This window comes from Talpa occidentalis, unplaced genomic scaffold (genome assembly GCF_014898055.3).
Source record: "Talpa occidentalis isolate TD23 unplaced genomic scaffold, MPIMG_talOcc4v2.1 talOcc4.3, whole genome shotgun sequence".
NCBI classification, from domain to species: Eukaryota; Metazoa; Chordata; class Mammalia; order Eulipotyphla; family Talpidae; genus Talpa; species Talpa occidentalis.
The window spans coordinates 22,995,242-23,020,504 of record NW_023603184.1 but is presented as its reverse complement, the minus strand read 5'-3'; the positions used below and the strand labels follow the sequence as shown (position 1 = coordinate 23,020,504).

Below are 25,263 nucleotides of genomic sequence, written 5' to 3'. Positions count from 1 at the left end.
ACTCTATGGTTTTTCTGCTAACAGAATCTCTTCAAAACTAATCATGGATCTTTTTAAAATATGTGACTGAGGTGGAATGGGGAAAGAGAAGCCTCTCTATTGAGGAATGAACTTGTTGGTCCTGGTAGGGCCTTTAGACAGTGGCACAACCTCTTTCTCTTTTGATTCCAGTGAGAGAGGAGGTTCAAAAGTTTACTTCTCTCCCTAGCTCAGGAGCAAAATTATATAGCTTTTACCAGGGGATGCAAAGCCAGTAGAAGTTTTCTTTTTTTTTTTTTTTTTTTTAATAGAGGCATTTTTATTTATTTATTTATTTATTTATTTATTTTGTTTGTTTTGTTTATACATGCACTGGGTACAGTCAGAAGCGCGGGAGGGTGAGAGAATTCACCAGAGCCAGAGCGGGGAGCAGAGCAGGCAGAAGGACCGAAGTACACTGCTGAGGGGAGCAGCGGGCGGCAGGAGAGGTCTGCGCGCCATGTGGGATCCTCCGCCGGTGGCCGGGAAGCAGCCGGGGATCGAACCGGCGCCGCAGAGGCCGCGGGCAGCTTCGCAACCCAGCGCTCAACCGCTGCGCCACCGGGGAGGCCCCAGTAGAAGTTTTCTAAGTGAGGCGACTCATTTGTTAAAATTTTCTGGATCTCCAAAAGCCCATACGAATTAAAAAATACATGCTGTTTGCTCCTTTACTTTGAAAATTTGGCTTTTTCGCACAAAAATATACCGGGTAGGAAACTTGACCTATGTGAAATAGTTAGATTTGTATCACCCTGGGAAAGCCATTTACTGCGTTAGGGCCTTATCTCCCTAAATATATAGCAAAGGCTTAGGGCTAGATGGTTTCTAACTCCTCTTCCAACTCTCACCTTCTGGGCATCTGTCTCTGCTTCTGTCACATTAGAGCTTGGTTAGGAGATGCTTTTTTAAATTTATTTTTTGGTTCTCAGGACATTGTAGAGCAACCTGGCCTGCCCTCTTCATAGGGTCATTTCTGCAGTAGACCAGCATGGGGTTTGCAATGATCTGAATTGATATGTGGGTTCAAGGTGCAGTGAAGTGGGCAAAGACTACTTACCCTAGATGCCTAATCTTCTCATTTGCCTCCCTCCTTATAAGAATAGATGCTGAATATACATTTTAGAAGGTACAGGATGTTGGTCGCATGTTGTATCCACTTTGTCTTCTTTAAGAGTTGCTTTACCCAGATTACCAGTGATGTTGAACATTTTTTCATATGCTTGTTGGTCGTTTGCATTTCCTCTTTGGAGAAGTTTCTTTTTAGCTCTTCTGCCCATTTTTTGGACTGGGTTACTTTGTTTTTGTTGACTCATCAGCTCTTTGTAAATTTTTGTGATCAGTCCTTTATCATTAGTGTTGTGTGCAAAAATTTTCTCGCAGTCAGTGGGGTTTCTCTTTGTTTTAGTTACTGTCTCTTTTGCTGTACAGAGGCTCTTTAATTTGATGTAGTCCCAGTGTTTATCTTTGCCTTCACTGTCACTGCTTTGGGTGATGTGTCTTTAAAGATGTTTTTGAGGTGCATGTCATATAGTGTTTCGCCTCTATTTACTTCTATATATTTTATGGTTTCAGGTCTTATGTCTAATTCTTTAATCCATTTTGAGTTGGTTTTCTTGCATGGTGTGAGGTAGTAGTCAAGCTCTATTCTTTTGCTTGTAGTGACCCAGTTTTCCCAGCACCATTTATTGAACAAACATTCTTTGCTCCAATGCATATTCTTTGCTCCTTTGTCAAAGATTAGTTGACTGTAAATCTGTGGGTTTATTTCTAGATTTTCTATTCAGTTCCATTGGTCCATGTGTCCCTTCTTGTTCCAATACCATGCAATTTTGATTATTATGGCTTTGTAATATAGTTTGAAATCTGAGCGTGTGGTGCCTCCATTCCCTTTTTTCTTTTCAGGAGAGCTTTGGCTATTTGGGGTTTTTGGTGGCTCCATATGAATTTCATCAATATTTGTTTTATTTCTTTGAAGAATGTCATTGGAAATTTTATTGGACTAGCATAGAAAACTACAATGAGATACCATCTTACACCAGTGAGAATGACACATATTATAAAAAATAGCAACAACAAATATTGGCGAGGACATGGGGAAAAAGGAACTCTCCTGCACTGCTGGTGGGAGTGCAAACTGGTCCAACCGCTATGGAAAGCTGTGTGGAGATTCCTCAACCTACTAAAGATAGAGCTTCCATATGGCTCCAGCAATTCCACTCCTAGGTATTTACCCAAAGGACACAGAAATATTAATTCAAAAGGGCTCCTGAACCCTTATGTTTATAGCAGCACTATTTACAATAGCTAAGCTAGGGAAACAACCCAAATGCCCAAAAATAGATGATTGGATCAAGAAGATGTGGTGTATATATATAATATACCCAATGGAATATTACTCAGCAATCAAAAAGATAAACTCATGCAATTTGCAGCAACATGGATGGAGCTGGAAGGGATCATGCTCAGCGAAATAAGCCAGAAAGAAAAAGAAAAATACTGGATGGTCTCACTCATAGCAGGAATTTAGAAAACCTAAATAAGGGACCAGAAAAAAAACTAATTATAATAAAATGAAAATCAAAATCAACAAGCAACTATAAACCAGAGACACACTATGGGGTGGGGGAAGGGGAGGAGAGGAGGAATTACAGTCAAACTATGGGGGGTGGGAATTTTATGGGGAATATAACCAAGATGAAAATGCATACATTGTGCAAAAATGAAAAATGATGCAAGAATTATATAAAATAAAATATAAAAATTAAAAAATAAAACATTATCAGTCAAGGTAAGAAAGTAAAAAAAGAAAAAGAAACATTTCAATTAAAAAGATAAACATGAAAAAAAAAAGAGTGCTTTACCCAGATTTATGACAGTGGCCAACCTTTGAGATATGTGGGCTGCTCTGGTCATGGAGGCTTTGGTATCTTGGCAACATACAAGAAAATGCAGTATATATTGCAAGCAGATAATGGATAGTGTTATTGTAAAACATAACACATCTTCTGAATGCTGAAAGAAAACTTTCATTGCTGCCAAGTTGTAGTGACTTAAATAATGGAAGAGTGAATTGAAAGAGCTAGGTGACCAATGTAATACATTCAAAGTTGTAGATTGTTTGGCAAAGTAGAGATGGTTGCTTAATTAAGACAACCTTAGACATTGCAGTGTTGAATGTCTCATTCTGACTGAACACCCAGTAGTTCCACTCATGCTGTGAACCCTGTGGCTTATTCATTCCAACCTCATTAAGTGGGTTCCAAGTCTAACTTTGCTCTCTTTTAATGGCATCAGTAGCAAACTTCTTTCTAATTTTATCTTTATCTTTTCCTCTTCTTCCCTGGTGGGGTTAAATATGCCTTTGGTTAACTGTGGCCTCAATGGCAGGAAGAGGTAGGTGGTGAAAGGATTAATTGAAGTTCATGATGACAGAGTGAGCTGCATTTTCCCTCATCAGCCTGATGCTCCTGGACTTTCAAAGTTGGTAAAGGAAAGATCTAAAAGGAGATGATAGAATCTTCCATTTATCTAGTGACTTGCTGGCTACCTGAAGCAATGTAGATTATGAAGAAGGCACTTTATGAAATACATCAGGACCAAGATATATTTGCAATAGAGAAGACTTCATTTTCCACTCATAGTGGTTTAATCTACATGCCTTCAAAGACATCCTGAGTTGTCATTGCATTGCTTGGACATGGGTCTAAACAGGGTGAATGGAAGGGAAATAGGCTGCAAGAGAAATAAATGTTTTCTTGTAGGAAAGATAATTGATGCTAGTCTCTTTATTGTTATAATTTCACTCTGTTCTTTGGACTATGTATAGTTATTTTTTAAATAGGAAAATGAGGAGAGAAAATTAAATGTTACAACAGAGCAATACATGGACTGGAACCCTGTTTTTTAATTTTTAAATGCAACATTTATATATTGCTTGCCTCTGTTCCTTTATGCTTCACTAGTTAAAAAAGAACATTGGGGAATTAAAAAAATGCACAAGCCATGAGAATGTCATAATTGGGGAAAAAGAATTTCAAATACTGCATTAGTTTTCTAGTTAGGCGGGGGTACTGATATTGTCACTGAAAAGAACTGGTTTTCTCTATTATCGCGAAGAAATTCATCCATCTGTCTGGGAAATCTAATTAAATTAATGTTATAATTAAATTAATGTTATAAATAATAGCATCCAGGATGATTGGATGCAAGGAAACACATTTATAGCTGCACCTGTTTGGCTGCCCTTCTATGAGGAAATATGTGGGGGCTGGGCGTGAGGATGAGGAGGCATGGAAGGAAAGGGTTTCTCTGTGGTCTTCCACCTGCTCCAACCCCAAATTCAGTTGACTTCTGTCCTTCAGTCCATCTTAATTTCATGTGAGTGTTTCTCCCAGCAGAGTTTCTGGAGCGACCAAGCCCAGCTGGTTAATGTGCCTGGGCCCTCACCTGAGGGTTTTCTCAGGCAATTAGAGTGGAAATTATTTCTCTTCTCCTTCAAGGACCCGTATTGCTGTCTCTAAGGCTTCCTGAGGAATGTCATGCTGCATCTCTACTCATTAGAGTCTATTAGTCTGAGGGTATCACTTTCCTGACAGCAAATTTCACACATATGAGCTTACAGGGGTGGGGAGCGTCCGCTGACTTCTCTGAGACATCCACAGGACTGTATTGCCTAGAATGGAATCCAATTCTATTGGAGCTAAGCAGCCCCAGGCTTAGCTTAATCCTTGTGTGTCCTCAGCACAGCCCTGATTCATTTCCTCAGTGCATTTTGCTAATACCTGCTCTCCAGGTCTGATGCTGTCTTTGAAACACAAGCAAGGAAGTTGGGGAATGTATGATTTCAGTTTCTTAATTCTTTGACATCTTGGTCTCAGATTGAGCCCAAGGCTGGGGGAAACTCAGGCTTTTGCTCAGTCATTACCAGGTTGAGGTTTGTGTTCTGTCCTTTTTAGCAATGATGTATATATTCTTTTTTATTTTTTAAAGATTTATTTATGCATATAAGAACTGAGTCACAGGCCAGAGGTGTAGGGGGTGAGAGGATTCACCAGAGACAGAGTGGGGAGCAGAACAGGCAGACTGAAATACACTGCTGAGGGGAGCAGCAGGCGAGTCAGGAGAGGTCTGCTGCGCCATGTGGGTTGCTCCCTGGCCGGCCAGGGATCGAACTCGTGCTGCAGTGGCTGCGGGTATCTTCATAGGTTGTGTCTTAACCCCTTGCGCCACCAGGGAGGCCCCAATGATGTATATATTCATGTGATGTAGTCTAGTCCCATGTGGTAGATGTTCCCGCATATTCTAGATGAGGACTTTTGCCATGCTGTGCTAAAAAGAGAAATGACTCAGCCATGAGTACTTAGTGAGTCCGTAGAAGCCTGGAGCCAAGAGTCCAGAGAGCCTTCCTTATTCATTGTCAAGCTGCTTGTTCAGTCCCAATCCCTCTACTTTCTTTGTTCCTCCACCTCTTCCCTGTCCTTTTCCCTCCTCTTCGTCCTCTGTCATCTTTTTAACCACCATGTGACAAGATAACATCATACTTCTCACAGAAGTATAGACACCCCATTTATAAACTTACCCCCCCCACAAATACCAAGGTCCATAAACTGCTTTTTTTCTTGTTATTGAGGTAAAACTGATTTACACAGTGTGTATGATTTAGGGGAACAGGTTCACCCCTCCTCAGATGTCACCATGCCACCCCTCCCACCAGCACACCATGGTCCTTTACTGTAGACCACTGGGCCCCTCCTCGCCTGTTCCCCCACCTCCAGCCTCCCTTCTTCTCTGACTGCCTTAATTGTCCAGTCCTATTTCTAGGGTTTGTTTTGGTTTTGTATGTTCCTGTTTTGTTTCTCCATATTCCACATATGAGTGAAATAACCCAGCATTTGTCTTTTTCTTTGTGACTTATTGCACTCAACATGATCACCTCCATTTTCATCCATGTTGTCACACATGGTAGGAGAACATGCTATCTACTGCTTTCTTTTTTTTAATAAAGATTTATTTATTTATGCATACAAGAGCTGGGGTACAGGCCAGAGATCCAGGGGGTGAGAGGATTCACCAGAGACAGAGTGGGGAACATTACAGGCAGACTGACTGAAATGAATTTCTGAAGGGAGCAGTGGGCAGGTCAGGAGAGGTCTGCTGCACCATGTGGGTTGCTTCCTGGCTGGCCGGGGATTGAATTTGTGCTGTAGAGGCTGCGGATTGCTTCATAGTGTGGTGCTTAACCCCTTGCACCACCAGGGAGGCCCAATATCTACTGCTTTCTAAGACTGGAGAAGCTGGTCACCTTACAGGCCACTTTGCTGTTGGATCAAAATCTACCTTGTTATAAATTCCCACCTTGGTTGGTCTTGAGTCCCTAGATTCTCCTTTCTTGCTGGAATCTGGACTGTTGATAGCCAGGTTCATGACTTTAAAACCCAGCTATTACATCAGGTCAGGTTGGAATGGCCTATCATCCTCCTATGATTTGTATGCCTTGCGTGCACCTGCTGCTCGTGTGTGATGGCCAAGGACCTAATCTTAAATCACGACTGACTGCAAATGAGCCATTTGACCATTTCTTCAAATGTGAAATAGATGTGTTACACTAGTCTCAGTGTTACATGGTTGGTTTTACACTGTCTCAATATAAATTTTGATATTCGCCATTTCAAGGTGATACAGTGCTGTGTTCTTTAAGGTGACTACAATTACAAAGTTTCACAAAAAACTACTTGTGAAATAAAGGGTTGCATTGGGTGGTGGGGGACCTCCATATAGGAGAGCATTTGTTGTTAATGCTTTTTTTAAATTAGTATCTAATGAGATATGTGCTAGAACTGCAGGAGCTAATAAGAAAGCAAGGCACACGAAGTAGGTGAGCATGTTGAATTCTGATTAATTTTCATGGATGGCAATTTCTTATGGGCATTAGGATGCTACATAATGACTTCACACTGCAAACCTGATCACCATATTCCCTTCTCACCCCAACACACTTGTAAATGCATTTAATGGCCTCCAATACTTTTTAGGATAAAGGTTACAATCCTTAATAAACCTTACAAAAATTTTTGCATAGTTTGGCCCATGTTTTCATCAATTTCCTCTTGTACTAGTTTTCTCTTTCATCTGATCTTAAGTTCTTTCATTTAAGTGCACCATCTTCACTTAAGCCACAGAATCTCTATACATGACATTTCTAGAATGTCAAGGTTGCTCTACTTATAATTTTCAGGATAACAGAGAGTGTCTCTTGTATTTTACAGTTTCATGGTAACACGGTATTCCTTTTATACAGAGTCATGCTTGATCACTTGATGGTGTGCCTTTACCCCAGGTTGTGAGCCCTCAAGGCCTCACCATTTTATTTCCAGCACATATCTGAGCTGGGACATAATCCACAGTCACATCGTCATGAATACCTGAGTGAGTAAATGGAAGAGTTGTAATGAAGGTCTGTCTTTGTGCCTTCTGTTCCTAGACATTTAGATAGTTTCATTAGTTTATTCCATTTGTTCTTTGCCTCAGTTTCCTTCTCTGTACAGAACAGGCATCATCCCTACCCAGTCTTCTTGTACAGCATTATTTTGAAGGTCAAATGAAAACCTGCATAGGAATGTGTGTTGTAAATTTCAATTATTACATTCAAGGAAAGGCATAGATGAAGTAATCCTAGTAATTCTGCTTTCGACTTGGGAGGATTTTTTTCTTGAGGTTGATTTACTATATAAGGTAAACCCAGTCTGATGCTCAAGTTGAATTTAATGTGTCCTGTGTCTGCAGGAGTTGGGGCAAACATGGAGGAAGACAAGAGGGAGTAGAGGAAACTTACAAATAAAATGGCAGAAGGTATTACAGGAAGAGTTTGGGAGAAAGAGTTCCCCTGCTCCACACAGATGGGCACACGTTTTACCTGTATGGTGGACATGTCACCATCAGAAGATTTTGTGGGTCTGCTTCTTAAAACTGCATTTGAGGCCCACAATAAGGGCTTCCTGTCGAGTTTATGAAATCAAGCCTCTTGGGCAGAGTTTTATGGGTATCCCAGACATTTATGGTATAGCCTTGCTGTGAAGCACAATAGATTTATTTCTTCTAAGTTACAAAAGATGCTTGTCTGGTTGTTCACATGGTGCACATCACAAAGTAAAGCAAACCTTTACAACAAGCTATGAGGAACAGAAATCCATAAGGGGCGATATGAAGGTTGCATAGAAAATGTTTGCAATATGTGTTGTTTAACATCTTTATGATAGAATATCTAACTTAAAGCATTCCCTAGGTAAACTGTTTAATACTTAAAATGTGAAAGGGGTGACTTATTTTCAACCATGTGTTAACCATTGCACTGCTTTTAATTCCATTCTATAGCAGTAATCATTAGCAGTTTTATTTCTGTCCTCTAGACTTTTTCTTGGAGTAGGCAAACACATTTTTTCCCCCAATAATGAGAGATACATACTGTTCTTCAGTTTCCTTTTTCACTTGACAGATTAAAGCCTGATTCACCATCACTGTGTAGAGTAGCATATTCAGGAGGCAGGAGGGCTGCTTTGTTTCTTGTGGGATCATCTGGCAGCTCTGTCCCGTGGCAGCACGTGGGGCCGTGCTCACCTGCACGCCTCCTGCCTTGGCGTGAAATCTGTTCCTCTGGCCTGTCATGTTCCGCGGTGACTGCAGACACAGGGCAGGGAGCCAAGAGCCCCTGCCCTCACATCAGCGTGTCCTGTCTGAGCTGTAGCTAGGTGAGACCAGGGCAATTAGCCTGTGCTGAGATGGGAGTTGCAAGATGGAAGTGGGTACGTGATGGGGGTCAGATGCTCAAAGCATGAGCATAGCTCGAAGGCTTATTTTCTGTGACTGAAGTGGAGCTGGTGCTGCTTAGGGTCAGGCATCAGGTGAACTCAATGGGAGGAAGTGTATTTTAGTGGTTAAGCGCACAAGTTTTTGGAACTAGATGATCCTGGTTGGAACTTTGGTCTGCTGCTAGCATGCCCTTTGGCAAGTTACTTAACCTTTCTAAGTTTCCATTTTAAGATGAAGATAATGCCTCTTCATGGGTTTATTAGAATGAAATGTGGCAGTGCACATGCGCCAGACAGGACACTTTTGGTTACAAATAACAGTGGTTTAAAATGTGAGGTTGTATAATGTTTACTAGAAAAGGAGGTCCCGATGAGGCAGTGTCTGTGATATGTTGTCATCTAGAATGGATGCAGCCTTTAAACCCTCTGCTTTGTCACTCTAGGCATTGACTTGAGATGCTTTTCCCTGGCAAAGGGGAGAAGGGTTCACCATGATTGCCACAGACCAAGTGCCCTTCCTTCCACAGTGCTGAATTTCAGCATGAAGAACCCCTTCTCTGTGGGGTCACCTTGAGTTGGCTTTACTCCTTGATTGAAAGCCACCGGACTATCAGGTGGCCCTTTTGAGGTTCTTGTGCTTTCATGCTCAGGATGGAAAGAGTTCCCAACCCTCTTTGTACAAACTCTGGTAGTGCATGCTTAATGGTTTATCTACTCCCTGTCCAGCCTTCTACTATGTTCCCTTTATTATATTGTGAAATTACCAAATATTGTTGCACTGTTTCCCACCTGGACCCCAGTTATAACAGACTCAAAGGAAGAGACCCTAGGTCACTCTCTGTTTTTACCACTTTCTAATTGGAGTGTCCCTTGGCGAGTTTTTAACCTCTTTGAGTCTCACTGTATGGGAACTATAACCAAGATGAAAATGCATACATTGTGCAAAAATTAAAAATGATGTAAAATATATAAAATTAAAAAAATAAAAAAGAAAAAAGAATGCAGTGCAGAGGTATACAAAAAAAGGGGGGATTAGTAATAATCAAGATGGTAAACATGTCATATAAGCTGTAATGTGTGGTGGACATGGAAAGGTGGTTAGCACTGCTGAGGGGAGCAGCAGGTGAATTTTATCTCAATAAAACTGTTAAAAATCACAATGCAAAAATTAAGAAAATTCAAATCTATGATTGAGCAGGGATACATCATGAATCAGAGATGATTGACCTATAAAAGCAACACTGAGATAAAGCCTAGTAAAACTATTTTAAATAAAAGAAAACATACACTCCTGATTTCAAGTGCAAAAGACCACTTTACTTAAACAGGTAAGAAATTCAGGTTGGCATTGGGCATTCTGAAAGCAACATACAAAGGCAGATAAAAGTAACAGTTTTCAATAAAACTTGAGAAATGATACTACAAGACAAGTTTCCTAGTTTGACAGCAGAGTTGAGTCTGGGTGTGTGATAGAGCCAGGTCGGTCTTAAGAGGGACATTCATTTAATTGAAATTTCTTGAATAGTAGTGTTAAATGCCCAGCAATGCCCGGTCAGTTATGTATTACTGAAAGGGGATAGGGGAGATTTGAGATCTATGTGAAAATTTGAGGGCCAGAGAGTAGAGACTGGGAGAATGTACATATAATTCCTTTAGGTATGGAAATGTACCATGCTGTTCATTTCAGAAATTTTTTATTTTTCGAAACATCCTCCTTTAATTGAAAATTTGCATTTCAACCTTTGCATCCACATAATACTGGAAGTACAGGTGGACAATTCATGAAATGGTAAGGGAGCCAAGCCAGTTCATCTGCTGATGATCATTATACAATCAGAGGGATGGCACATCCAGGAACTGATCAGACGGACACAAGTACAACAATGAATGAAAACCATTATTTCTCAGCCTACTCTGTGCCTGGCACTGGCCTAGGTACTGGGATGCCAAGGCACATGAGAGCTGGCTTCTGTGTCAAGTTGCCCAGAAACTCCTAAATGACTAATTACATCACAGGATGTAAATGAAGTGGGCACCAAGCTGTGGTGAGAAGCTCAGGACATACACATGGGTGAGTGGACCTCCCAAGATTCATGGCCCTTCTTCATCTGGATGTAGAATTGTTTGACTTTCAGTGTATCATCCGCACACTTCCATGTGAAGACACTTAGCTTGTAAGTAACAGAAATCATCTTGAGTAACTTGGTCAAAAAAGGGCCAGGTTACCGGATACCCTTGTAGAGTGAACAGAAGAAAAAGGATGTATCTTGGTGACTTGGATGATCTCAAAAACCAGCAAGCAATCAGGTGACCCAGTGTCACGAATGCCATTTCATATCAGTGATATAGGCAACAGTATCCAGAGAAATTCCTATAAATCTCATTTAATCTAAGAAAAATCAAGTAGGGCAGGCATTTTCTTTGTCAAAGGTAGGGAAATAATACCAGAAAGATGAAGTGATCTGTCCAAGGCATCTCTCAAGTTTTGGAAGCGAAGCCCAAAGTTTAGAAAAGGTTTCTGACTCGTGGATCTGTTCTTTTCCTGTTGTCTTCAAAACTGTCTTCTTTGACCAGTATGCAGGCTTTCCCTCTTATAATTTACAGACTTTCTTAGTTTTTCTTTTATCATTCATTTTGGCTTTGGAATTAGTCACTTATGTGCCTTTAATAATATGCTTATTTGAGATGTATCAGAAAACTGTTTTTAGTTTATACCCTGTAATCTGAACATGAAGGGGCCACCGGGAAAGCGGATAATTCAAGGGATGAGCAGGAGATCTCATTTGTGTAGATGATTTTTCTTTTATCCTCCGTGAAATGCCTTATCAGAAATGGGCCATTATAGTTTAAATGATCAGACGGAGTTTGAAAAGGATTTGAAACTTCATCAGACACTTTATGAGCTTGGAGTTGTAGCCTCATTGTTTTCCAAACTCCAATTTTTCCGCTACAATGAACAATAACTTTTTGATTAAACAGCTGGCAGTTGCTATTGAATGCCTCACATTTAATAACAAAAGTCTTTCTTCAGAACAGGAAATTTTATCTAAATTGCTTTGCTCTTCTTAGGTGATTTTGAACTTCTAAAGTCTGACAGTACTGATAGCATGAAAAAATAAAAAAAAAATTCAAGAATGCGATGATTACTTTTTAAAAGAAAGCACCCCAAACTAAATGAATAATTCAGTATACTTGCTAAAAGCAGAAGTCAAGACACACAAGTTGTCCTCTCTGTAAACATTATTAAAAAACAATCAAGTTTGTATTGACACATTTATATTGGGAAGACTCAGACAACAACTAAGAGGGAGGGTAATGTGAAAGCTTCACTTAGTAGTCAAGGACTTCACTAATTTTTTTTTCAATAATAGCAACAAGCACCATTCAGGGAGTGCATGTGCCAAGCATGCTGTGAAGTCCTTTACATGTTAATTAGCCCCACCCCCCATCCACAATCTTTTCCTGTTATCATGCTGGCACTTCCCATTGGCTGGAAACCAAAAGGAGGGGGAACCTATCAGTTTCCTTTGGTCCACAGCAAAAGGGACAAAGAGGAAATCTTTCTGGGTTAAAGGGAAAGATCTAGGTCACCTTTATTTATATTTCTATATGGTATTTCCTAATATTTGAAATTAAATGACAAAAGTTATCCATCCATCCTCTATTCAAGGATATAAGTGGAACATGGTCAGGAGCACTCTTGATTTTTCTATGTGTACCACCAAACATGGGCATCTTTTTACTGCCTTATTTTTTATTAGTCAAAAAGAAAAACCTCTAGAAACAGCCCCACAGTGGAGAATGCTTCTCCTTTGCCTTTCACTCTGCCTCGGACATGCCCTAAGCAGAGTCCCAGCTGCTCATGTCAGGAGGCTTGCTTAGGTGAAGGAGTGCCTGGAGCAGGTGCTCCCACACAAACCTGATTTTGCTGCTTGAGAGCAGACAGTGCCAAGTTGACCTCCACCAGGGATTCTTTTCCTACACTGGGATCAGACTGGTACCTGTAAATCTGATTTTATGAGGAATCTATATTTTTGAAATGCTTTCTAGGCTGTTCCAATGTCCAGCCAGATTTGGAAACTCTCAAATGACCTTATTAATGCTTTCCAAGGTTCTGAAAAAATGTCGAAAATGTATCTCTTCCAGAATCTTGGATGATAATGTTTTGGGTGGAGAGTGGTCTGTGGTTGTATCAGGAGTGCATGGAGAAAGAGAAATACTCCCCTTGTCCCTTACTATTGCTGCTAGACCCTGACATTTCACATGGGTTGTTGGAATTAGTCAATCATCATGCCTTTGGGGAGACATCCATTTGCTCTGGGAAGCTTTAAAATGTTACATGAGGATGTCACTGCACTGTATGCATGACAGATGGCTTTGGGGTGTTTATATAATTAATATAACAAGTAGCAGATGGAGGTTGGATCAGAAGACCTTCAATGTCCTTTCTGACCCTGAGAGTCCTAGTAACCAATGTGAACATTATGACAGCAAAGTTTTGATTTATTGTAATAGTTAAATCTCTACCTAGATGAATAATAAAATGTGGTTACAGTAAATTATCATCCACTCTTGAGTATCAGTAAATATTTTGGAGACTGTTAACCTGAGATCTAATTGAACATGAAAAGCTGTACATTTTGTCTGAACTTCTAGAAACCATGGAACCAATGACTATGGCTTAGATGCACCATAAGTGGCAACATCTAGAGAGTGATTTAGGATGCTCATATTCTTCTCCCTTTCCTATAAGGTTGTTTACCCTAAACATCTCTTTCATAGAAATTATAAAGCTGACTATGTATTCTTCTCTGAGTATTTAAGCCAATTGGTGTAGAGGAGGGTTTTTTTTTTTTTTGGTATTTTTTTTCCTGAAAACATTTAAAATTAAAGTGTCTTTTAGGTAAGGGTGATCTAAAAGATCTTACCTATTAATATTAAATATGTCCCACTGTAAATAAGGCATTTGAGAATTTACAAAGTATAACACAGAATTGTTTTATGTTATTAAAAACCTGCTGAATTGATATTGTCAGTAAAGTTTATAGGTGACCAAATGGAGTATTAAAGGGGTTCAGTAACTTTGCTTAAGATGGAAAGGACAAATAGTAAAGCTTAGACCCAGGAATTTTTTGTCGGTAGTCCAGTGATCCTCCTAATCCAGTGTATCTCACAGTTTGTGTAACCCACGAGTTGGATAGCCAACTTTTTAAAAGCAGAATCAATAGAGGATTATATGATGATATGACATGGCCGAAGTTTACATCTGGTTTTGAATTTAGACTTCACCATTTACTGAGTGGTATTGGGTAAGTCATTTAATCTCTGGACATTAGTCAGTTGAGTGATATTTTAAGGATTGTCAAGTGTGTAAGTTTCTAGGATATAGTCAGTACTTCAAAAAGCAGCTCTTAAGTTTTTGACCCAGTGTCTGTATCTCTGAGTTTTTGATTTACTGTCCTTGCCAAGAGGTCCTCCGTCATCCACTGGGATGCACTTCCAGACTAGATGTTCACTGCCTCTCAAGTCTTCCCTTTCCCTCTGTTTTGCGTGTGAAAAAAATTTTTCCTGTCTTGAACTGAAAATACCTGCTTCAAACCTACACTTGTAGGTATACATTTTACCTTTCACTGCTACGCAGAACAGGCTCAATGCCTCTTCCACCTGCTAGTTTTCTAAGATTTAAGAGTTTATCTTGTCATCCCTTCATTTTTTTTTGGGGGGGGGATTTGTTGCTATATCTTCAGGCTGAACTTCCTTTGTTCCTTCAACTATTCATCTTTTCATTTGACTCTCAAGTCAAATGGACCTTGGCTAGTCTTTCTAAAATACATCTGTTTATCATCTGAAAAATTCCCATGACTCAATGTGGTAATTTCTAGGCAGTTTGACTCAATAGAACATGGTAATTATCTGCTTCTCATTGTCAGTTTAAGGTCATGACATCCTTTTTAGCAGTCTTATTTCACTGTTAACCAAGACAACTAAGTTTCAGTATGTATTTGTTAAACGTTCGATCTCACCTTTATTCCTTTGAGAAGCGTATTTACTCAAAGCATGGAACCTTTCACTTGTCCTTATTAACTTGCATCTTACTTGATTTGGTCCTAAAGTCTACCTACAAATGTCTCTTTCAATCTTTATGACATTATACTAATCTGTTATGATGGAAAAAAAATCACACATACTTCATGTTTTTCATCTAGATTCAATAAAAACATCTTTTATTATACTGCCAAATTATAGGTAACTATGAAATAGGACAGATTTAGATGTTCTGGTTATTTGATACTGATTTACAATCAGCATCAGTGTGGGATGAGAGTTGAATGATGAATTTTGGACAGAGTAAGGATTAGAAAAATGTCATGAAAGTGGCCTCCCCGGTGGCGCAGCGGGTTGAGCGCAGTGCTGTGAAGCTGTTCGTAGCCTCTGCAGCACCAGTTCGATTCCCGGCCAACCAGCCGGCCGGGGAGAAACCCACATGGCTTGGCAGACCTCTCCGGCCTCACTCGCTGCTCCCCTCAGCAGTGTCTTTGGTCCATCTGGCTGTTCTGTTCCCCGTTCTGTCTCTGGTGAATTCTCTTACACTCCCACATATCTGGCCTGTACCCCAGTTCTTGTATAAATAAATCTAAAAAAAAAAGATGTAATGAAAGGGAGATATTGAGGGCATAACATGGGGTTAAGAAGCATAAGTACCCTTTCTACACAGATTCAAATGAGGAGAGAAAGGGAATACTACAATCCAATTGCTGGGCAAGAAAGAGCATGAGTTTGTTGACAAGTGTTTTCTAAGTGGATGAAGCAGGTCACACAAGGACTTGATCTTATCTAGGAAAACCACTCCTATTTGGAGTGTGTTCACCACCTACTCTGGCAAAGCATCTCCTCCAGTATCTACTGATTGCATTTGAACAGTACTGCCTTGTCATCTACTACAATAGAGGCATCTCCTTCCAGATTTCAACTTTGCCTCATCTTTTTTGTTTGTATTTGTATTTACTCTGCAGCCAGCTGCTAAGAAACCATTTGGAAACCTGCTGAGCCCTGCTATGTATTTAGCTTGGAATTCAATGCTTACATGTTGGGGGCATACGGTATCCATCCCTACAATCCTCTTTGATTACTATATGGGTTTTTTTTTCCTCTATAATGCCAGAGGAACATTTTAAAAACCTTGTGATTGGTGGCATGTCATCTGTTTTGTTAAACAGACTGTAAGAAGGAGACTGCAGAGATTCTCTTTGGGGGCATTTCTCTCATGCCTTTCTGGTACAAAGCTCTGTGTGACGTGTATTTCTTGTTAGCCAATAATTAACAACAGCCAGACAACCTGACGTGGAAATTCAACAGGTGGTTCATCCATGTACACAGTTGGCAATAAGTAGCTGACACTGGGAGTGAGCTTTGAGGAACTATTTTGTGGAGTGAGTGACCCCCAGAATGTGTGCTCAGTAATTGTCAGGGCCAAGAATAATGCTAGCAACACCTTAGATGTCTTGTTTTTCTAGTTCGTTACTTTCACTCGAGTACTTTGTACTTTTCACATTTGCCTACTGGGCCTGAGAAGGGGGAGATTGTGATAGACCTTAATGTCAAAAGAGGGACTCAGCTTCATGTGCAAGGTCACTCACCATCAGTATGCTAATAAGAGGAAATCAGGAGTTATCTTGCATTCCTTAGAGGGAACTGTCTTCATGGAACATCCTTATGTTTGCTAGTGCCTGCTAAAAGGCAGTGAAGCTGAGGCTCTCTTTAGTGAAGGAAGGTCATTGTCACTTTCCTCCTCTGGAGAGTGTGAACACTTTTCAATTATGAGCAAAGCTCAAGACAAACCTCCTCATTTGGCACCTCATTTGAGTTTCATATTGTCTTATTGAACAATCACATTAATACATGTTGATTCACATGATTTACATTGACAATTCATTCTTCCCTACAATTGGGACAAGCACTGTCGAGTTCCTTCAGAGGCCTCTCTTCATCCATGTAAATAAAAATCCAATATTCCTTCACAAGTAGTGTTGTTGAACCACTGTGTTGCCTTGTGTTGAGCTCTGAGAGCTTTTTATGTTAATAGAAAATCAGGTTCTTCATAGAATATTGACTGGTCTATTAAGCAGACAGGAGTCTTGTAAGGGAGGCATTCTTCACTGAAGTCACGAGTAAAGAGGTTGTACCTGGTGAAGAAGAGGCCTCTATGCACCCTTGATTCAGGGCCTGGCTTTTACAAGTAACATGTCAGTTGTTCTTTGCATTGTTCATTCCTCCTAAGTAGTTTGACTGGATGTTTGACTGGATGTTTAGTTTTTGCATAGTATTGTATTAGAAATGAGACACTTACACATCAAAATACAGATAGATATTAATGGCATGTACAATTCCTACATTTCTCCCAACACAGCCTAATAAGCAGCATCTCTTTTGTGAACAAGGTCTAGAAACATGACTAGGAGGGAATTAGGTTTTCTGTAGTTGAAAGGAAGAGTAGATTTTTAGATGGTTGTGGAGTAAATGCATTATTTGTGTCAGATAGCCTATGGGAATGTGATAAATTTGGGCTGATTATAATGCAGTCAACTTAAGCAGTAAATCATGTGCTTAAAAAAAAGGACTATGCTTGATTTAATTAATTCTCAAGTTGCTGACTGTTTCTCTAGCTCTTTATGAAATACGTTTCTGCAGCTTTCCTCTTAGTGAGTTCTGCCTGACAGATTCAAACTTGCTATCCCAATCTCTTTTCTGGGTGAAAAGCAGTGCAGGCTTCATTTTGCTTTTTCTTTAAGGCTGCTCATGTAAATCTCCTGAGCTGGGCATTATGGAGGAAGTCACTTTACATGAGTTATCATATTTTATTCATTCCCTTTTCCTAAGGATTATCTGCACAGTGTCAAGTTTGACTACTTGATTTCTCAGTCTATCTTTAAATTTGTGAGTTGCTCATTATAAAGTCTTTGCCATTGAACTTGGTTAGTACACTCTCTCATCCTCAGGTTAGTATCAGGGAGCTTGGATTCATTCATTGTATGGAGTGGTCACCTCCTTTGGCTTGGGCACTTTTTTGGATGCTAGAGTTTCATGAAAAAGGTCAAATCCCTGCTTTCAAGTTGCTTATTGTCTGATGGGAGGAAACAGTCAATCAGCAAAGAGCTAAGCTAATTATGGAGAGTCATTGGCCTCAATAAGTGTTAACTAAGCTAAGTGATGAGTGGCAGGCGCTGCCTTATACAGCATCCTCAGAGAAGGTCTCAGCATAGGAAGTAACTGAGCAGGTGCAGGGATGCTGTGGAGAGGGTTTTCTTCACACTTGGCAGATAGGAAGTTGAAGTAGCAGTCAGCAAGTGCAGGCACCACCTGAGGGTGGAAACAGCAAGTGATGGGCCCCCTGATAGCAGAGAATATACATGCCTCATCCTTTGGCAGGGAGGGCTGGGCAAGCTGGCTCTGGCAGCACAGCATGCTAGACACCCAAGTTAGTTGTGAGATGGCATGGGGTCCTGTGTGAAGCCCTGGAGAGTTTGTCCTACTGGATGACCCAAGTGGCCAGGGTCTCAGAGGTCAGTAAAGACTCAACTTACAGGGCAGATTTAGGATGTATAAAAATCATACATAAAAGAAGGATGTATAAGGTGAGTCTGAAATAAGATCTCATTGCTAATGTTCCTATTTGCCAAGAAACCTTTTCATCTATGAATTAGCTACATCTAGTGAAGTCCCAAATAGAGAGGAAAGTGCCTTATGCTGGACAAGTTGAAAATGTTAGGAATAGTTTCCTCTTGTATTATACTCACATAAAAACAATGTTTTGTTATGTTTGGTGTTGTGTCCAAAAACACAATATTAACAAATTACAAAATATTTCTTTTATTTTATCCTTTTTCTGAAACCCTTTCCTACTCTTATATGAATTTGTGATGAATTGTCAACAAAAATGAAACATTGATATCAAAGAATTATATCTTCTGGAAGGATGTAAAAGTGTTAAATCATGTTTGCTTAAATTTTGAATACTACTTATAGAAAAGTTTCATTTATGGCTTAAAAGAATTAAAAGAAGTTAATGAGTGACATTTAAAAACAAAAATTAAAAAAACCTTGCAATTTTATGATGTCATAGAAAATAGAATTAGTCCCAAAATTTTGTTTTTAATTCAAAGTTTAGCATCTAAGTAGATAATCAGTTTGCCCCATAACTAATCAGGTTAAACAGCAAGAGAAATTAATGCTGTTTGCCTCTTTACTTGTTTTAGCTTTTAAATTTGTAGAAGGTGAAAAGAAACTTGGGACTATAAAATTTCAGAGTGATGGAAACTTGACAAAATAGACACTGTGTTCTTGGATCAGAACATTGAAATCTCACTTCCTTAAATACGCTCCATGTGGCAGTGATGTCATTTGTTGAAGTTGTATCCCAAAGCACAAGGAGGCATCAAAGTTCCCAGTAATGCCTTCTCAATGGATTCACTTTGTGGGGACGCAGTCATGGGGTGGGAACAGGTGCTGTGTTCTGTGTGGCCCTGCCTTCTCATCACCTCTCAGTTTCACAGCCTGTCCAACCCTAAAATGTGCCAAGGGCATACCACGTATTTTGTCCTCACCATGACCCATTTCAGTTTTTCAAATGAGGTACAGAGAAATCAACTTTGATTAAAGTTGTACAGCTTACTACCTGTACTATTCCAAATGCAGAACTGGAATACGCAATTCCAGTTTGGAAATTTTTATTCCAAATTCACATTGTCTCTGCTATACCACACTCTTTTTTTTTTAATTAATAAATTTTATTTTTATATTCCCCATACACCACACTCTTTGATACTTCTTGGATTTGAAGGCATGTATGCACAAAAGTCACCTTTCTATTCCCTAGTGGGGTATATTTGTAAGGGTAAATGATATTAGCACAACTGTAGAAAACTTTCTGAGGGGTTTAACACAGAATTTTATTTCCTGGGTATGTAAGTTCATTTGTATATGTCTAATTGACAGCAGGCCTTATATTATTCAGGATGCAAGATCCTCTGTTGTGTGCAATGACCAGCTCTGAGTCCTCAGTCTTTTCCTGCCAGCTGAAAGAGAGAAAGTGAAAGATGCCTGAGAGGATTTTTTGGGGGCGGAGAGGAAGCCCTTGAAGTGGTGCAGATCCCTTCCACTCAGACTGAGATGCTTTGTTGCTGTGAGCTAGGAGGAAGCAAAGGTGGCTTCCAGGAGAGCTCATCCGTCTTAGCTATGTGCTTTAGCACATGAACAGCACCTTTCCCTCCTGTTGAGGAAGTTGAATAAGGAATCTTAATTTATTGAGGGAGTAACACAGATTTGGGGGGTCTAGGTTTAAATCCCCAATCTGCAATAATTAGTTGCTTGACCACAGAAAAGTTTCTTTTTTTTTTTTTTTCTTAAAGATTTATTTTTATTTACGCATATAAGAGCTGGTGTACAGGCCAGAGATGCAGGAGGTGAGAGGATTCACCAGAGACAGAGTGGGGAACAGAACAGGCGGACTGAATGAAATACACTGCTGAGGGGAGCAGTGGGCAAGTCAGGAGAGGTCTGCTGCGCCATGTGGATTGCTTCCTGGCTCGCTGGGGATTGAACTCTGTGCTGCAGAAGCTGTGGATTGCTTCACAGCTCGGTGCTTAATCCCTTGTACCACCAGGGAGGCCTCCACAGACAAGTTTCTTAACTTTGATGAACTGAGAACACTTACCTGAAGGTATGGCGAAGATCAAGTGACTTAATATATGAAAAGCTTGGCACAGTGCTTGGCACACAATAGGTGCTGTGTTAGTGCTGGTTGTTCTGTCTGCATGTCAGCTCCGCTTCATTCAGAACTCAGCTTTGGAGAGTCTTGTCTGACTAGGCAGGCAGAATTCTGTTTTCTTCACTCTGTTTCCATAGAGCATTGCATTTCTCGCATTGAGTTACAAGGTGAGAGTGTGCATGTTGTCTGCCTCAGGCTTCTGGCCTGAGGGCAGGGGCTGGGCTGCATTAATTTTGCCTGTGCTTGTCCCCATAACTAGCATGGTGTCATATCCATTGTAGATAGTCAGATATTTGTTGGTGAAAATGAGAAGATTCTATTTCCTTAGCACGCTCAAAGGCAAGGAGTTCACTTTATTAGCTTTGACTTTTCATGACATTTGATTTGGACAATACTAGGTTTAAGTGACAGAACACTGTATACTTTCCATGGTCCAGTCCACCCAAATTGTACCCCTGGGACCAGCAGCTCTTTTGCCCAGATTCTGATTATATTTTTCTGGCATGTTGGTGGCATAACTTCTCGTATACAGGGGTACAGGTAGGAACGTGACAATCCAGTTTCAGTTTATGTTATCAGCATTAGTCTGGGTAGAACTCCTTTCTTGCTTCATTCAATCATCCACTCCTCTGTTCTATCAGCATTTCATTCCCTTAGGAAAGCAGTATCGCTTGCTTATGTGAATCTTCAAATTTACATGTATCCTTGGCTAATAGATAAAAAATTGTATTGGAGGTGTGTATTTTTACTCGGCATTATGGATTTTTTTTGCCCTATTTAAAACTTTATATTTCAATTTTTTTAATCAGACAGAAATTTGAAAAATGTTACATACACAACTGTATATTAACCTAAGTTCTCTCTTTAATAATGTATATGTTGATATAGGTGTATATGTACTTCCTTATATTCATTATTTTGAACCCTTGAGAGTAAGTTGCTGACATCATGATCCAAGTATTTAAGAACATACAGCTTCAGAACAAGACAGTTACTTCAATATGTGCCACCCAATTCTCAAAATCAGGACATGAAAGTTCAACTTAATACTATTTTATAATCTACACTTCTGATTCCAATTCCACCAAATTTTCCACTAATGCTTTCTATAAGAATTTTCTTTCTTGCTCCAGAGTCCAATCCAGGATCCTGCCTTGGGTTAAGTTTTTAATTTAACTTGCAAATGTGCCTCAGCTGTTCTTTATTTTTCATGACATTGATATTGGAAAGAGCACAGGCAGTTACTGGGTGGAATGTCCCTCACACTGGGTTTGTTTGCTGTTTTCTCATGATTAAATTTCCTGTGTTTGGGTTTTCAATTATTTTTGTTAACACATTTTAAGCCATCTTCATTTTGCTATGTCTGCATCCAGTGTGTTGGTTTCCGCCTGCTGCCTGGCATTCCTTGGTAAGGACTGCCTCTTCGGTTGAGTTGACAGAGCCGCCAGGAAGGCCACACCAGCAGACTTTCTTTGGCATCAGAAAGGGATCCTGACGAGTTGCTATCTGACCCTGGAAATCAGCACTCCCCTTTGATACAGGCAATGCTTTAGTTGATAATGGACCTCAGATGTTTGCTTCCTCAATGATTTCTAAGGCACAAGGGGCTTTTATGCTTGTGGAAGATAAGGCAGGATAGGAAGTTGATCCTTCTGACTGTCCATTCTTTCATTCATTTATGCACTTCATAAACATCCGAATAAGGGACAGCTCTGCACTTTAGAGCTCCCTTTGTAGTGTCTTGAAAACCAAAGAAGAAAGTATTAGAATTGAAAGCTTGGACAAATGCAGATGTTTTAAGCGATGGTTTAAGGTAAATAGTTGGACAACATTTTCAGTTTTGATGAGTTTATAACCTTATGGAAAATTATACTTCTGCCTCTTCACTTAAATACAACGATTTCTGTTTCTCTCTGGCCTCTTCTGAAATTCACCAACATGGAACATAAGTTTCCAATCTTTATCTCCATAATTCATAAATAATTTTACATTCCACTTTCCTCCAGTGAAAATTATTTTGTATATTCTTCTCCATATTTCATAACTTGCATATTTATCATTCTTAACGACTGCAGTAAATTCTATCAAGCTGATCTGCTATAACTTATGCATTTCTCTTTTGGTGTAAATTTGGCTTGTTTGTAGTTTTTCACAAACATGAGAAATAAACTTTTTTTAAGGAAAGAAAAAGCATGTTCTGGTGTTAAAGCAGTTTTGACAAACTGATCTAAAATGGTTCATTACAACATACAAAAAGATTGAAATTTTTGGAGAGAAATACAGCCTATCTTTTTAAAGCAAAGTTATTGTATCTTCATGTTTTAATCTAGTTTGTAGAGAAGGACCTGATATACTTAGAGCTTTGCCAGTTGAACACCTTGTGTGATTGTTAGGAAACAACATATTTTCAGTGAGGAACAGGAGAGTAATGGATGATGCAACTATGATACGAGGTGCAACTTGATGACTTCCATCTCTGACAGTCCTGCCATCACTCACTTGTCTTGACACAACTGTACCATCTTTCTGTTCTCTGAGCTTTTCTTCTGAGAGCTACTGGAGGAATATGTCATCCTCTGGCAGAAGACAGGGTGTTTCATCTGGCTGGGGGGACTGATTAGTTATTAGACCTTTAAACCTACGTGGGGATGACTCCACTCTCAGCTCGGAGTTGGGACTGAGAAATTCAAGGAATAGATAGGACCAGCATGAGGAATTACAATTCAAGGATGTGCCAGGTAGCTCAGCCCCACCCACAATCTTTGGAGCATCCAAGGACAAGTCTCCACTCAGACAAGCTCTCCCTCCCCTTAGCAACATCCAGGTGCTGAGTGGCACCTGACAGAGGTGTGGGGAAAGAAGATGGCCCTCAGCTGGTAGTAGGAACTATTTCCGAGAGAGCACATATCTAAAGATTTGTGAGGTCTGGAAAGGAACTTGGTAGGGCAGAACAATCAAGGCAACTGAGTTTTTTAGTAGGTTCTGTAGATACCTTCAAAGACCCCAGGGTGGTTGCCTTTTCTAGGTGATGTTGTCATATATCCTATGAAAATTTCTTCCCGTACAGAAATTATACTGCTCCGTGAGGGCAGGGTTTTATGTATCCAGTTAATTGCTCTCTTTCCTGTTGACTCATGAGAAATTCAACATAAAAAGTGCTCATTAAATACTTATTGATTGGATGGTGATATCAGTTATTTGATTTTGCAGACGAACCATATTATCTGGGCAGCTGCCACCCATTTGTTTAAAGGCTAGAGAAGGGAAGGAGTGCCAGCTAAATAAACCAAAGCCAGGGAGTAGTAGAGTATAAAGGACTTTGGAGCCACGCAAATGGGGATACTTATCCCCACTCTATTGCGCTCTGGGTTTCTTAACTTGGTTGACCCATTTACATTCTTGGAATGTCGGCCTTTTTACCTGTAATGGGGAGAAGACCACTCTAGTCAGAGATTGTGAAAAGTTCATTGCTCAAAGTAGACATTCAAAAATGTTACCCTCTTCCTCACTTCCTGGCAAAAGGGGTAAAGGCAGAGTGAGCCAGGAGGAATGCAGATAATATGTTGAGGTGTTGGAAGAAGTCATATTATGCTTCTTGACCTATTAGCTCACCTGGACCTCAGGAGGCTTCTTATCCTCCTGCCTGTTCTTAGAATGTACATTCTGCCAAACATTTCTAACCTGGGAGTCACTTCACGATCACAGTATTGAGAGAGTTACTGAGGCCAGGTGGTCTGTAAACCACACTGAACCCCATATGGCCTCCATAGAAACTGAAGATTCCAGAGGGTGGGTGGGAAATACACCTGCTATGTAAGTTCCCTTATTAACACTTCCACTGACCAATGCAGAATGATGTGCCTCTATTTTCAGTCTCTCCTTGCATTCTGTGTACGGAGCTAGTTTCAAATTTCACCTGGGGGAACTTGCAAGATTGCACACCAACACCAAGTGTTGTCAAGAAGTAAATAACTAGCTATTTACTAGTTACCTATCTTTTAAAATGTGCCCCATGTTGGCTCTGTCTGTCATAGCAGCAGCTAATGCCATGAGTACTTCAAACAGCATGTGTACCTTTCTGGTTCTGCTTTGAGCTTCTCTGTTACTAACTGAGTTCTTTGTCCATACAGGATTTATGAACGAGTGATAGACCCTCCTGAGACCAGTCTTCCCCCAGGAAGCAATTTATGGCTGGGTCAGCGCAACCAAAAACATGGGTTATTCAAAGTAAGCCCTACTTTAAACTTTTGGTGTGTGCTTTTCTGTGTGTTCAATGTGAATTAAATCAGATAATTGTTACAAAGATTCTATGAAGTAAGTTCTTCATAACAAGGCAGAGTTAAGTGATTTGCCCAAGGTCATGTATTTCACTCTGCTGTCAGGTTTGGATAATGGAGAATGTAAATGATCCTCAAAATGTTTATCATTGTCCTAATTCTTAGAATTTAGGATCATCTTTAAATTGATTTCCATTTTCAGAATATCTCTTTCAGTCAGTTTGTGGTAGGTATCTTAGATATACAACAGGGAATGAATCTCAGTTTCTATGAGCTTTGGTTTTCTTGTATATAAAGAGGTTAATATAACTGCATTATTATACTTCATAGAACATGAGGATCCAGTGATAATATGAATTGAAGTTAAAAAAGATCATGAAGTTTTAAGACAGTCTTGTTC

General features: G+C 39.9%; 1 protein-coding gene across 2 annotated transcripts in view; it reads left to right on the top strand.

Moving 5' to 3' along the window:
• NELL1 (neural EGFL like 1) overlaps window positions 1-25,263 on the top strand; it is a 738,699-nt gene that overhangs the window by 114,557 nt on the left and 598,879 nt on the right. For both annotated transcript variants that reach the window (XM_054699344.1, XM_054699343.1), the window contains exon 5: window positions 24,717-24,813. In XM_054699344.1, coding sequence (XP_054555319.1) covers window positions 24,717-24,813 — 97 coding nt within the window. The remainder of the gene's footprint in view (window positions 1-24,716; window positions 24,814-25,263) is intronic.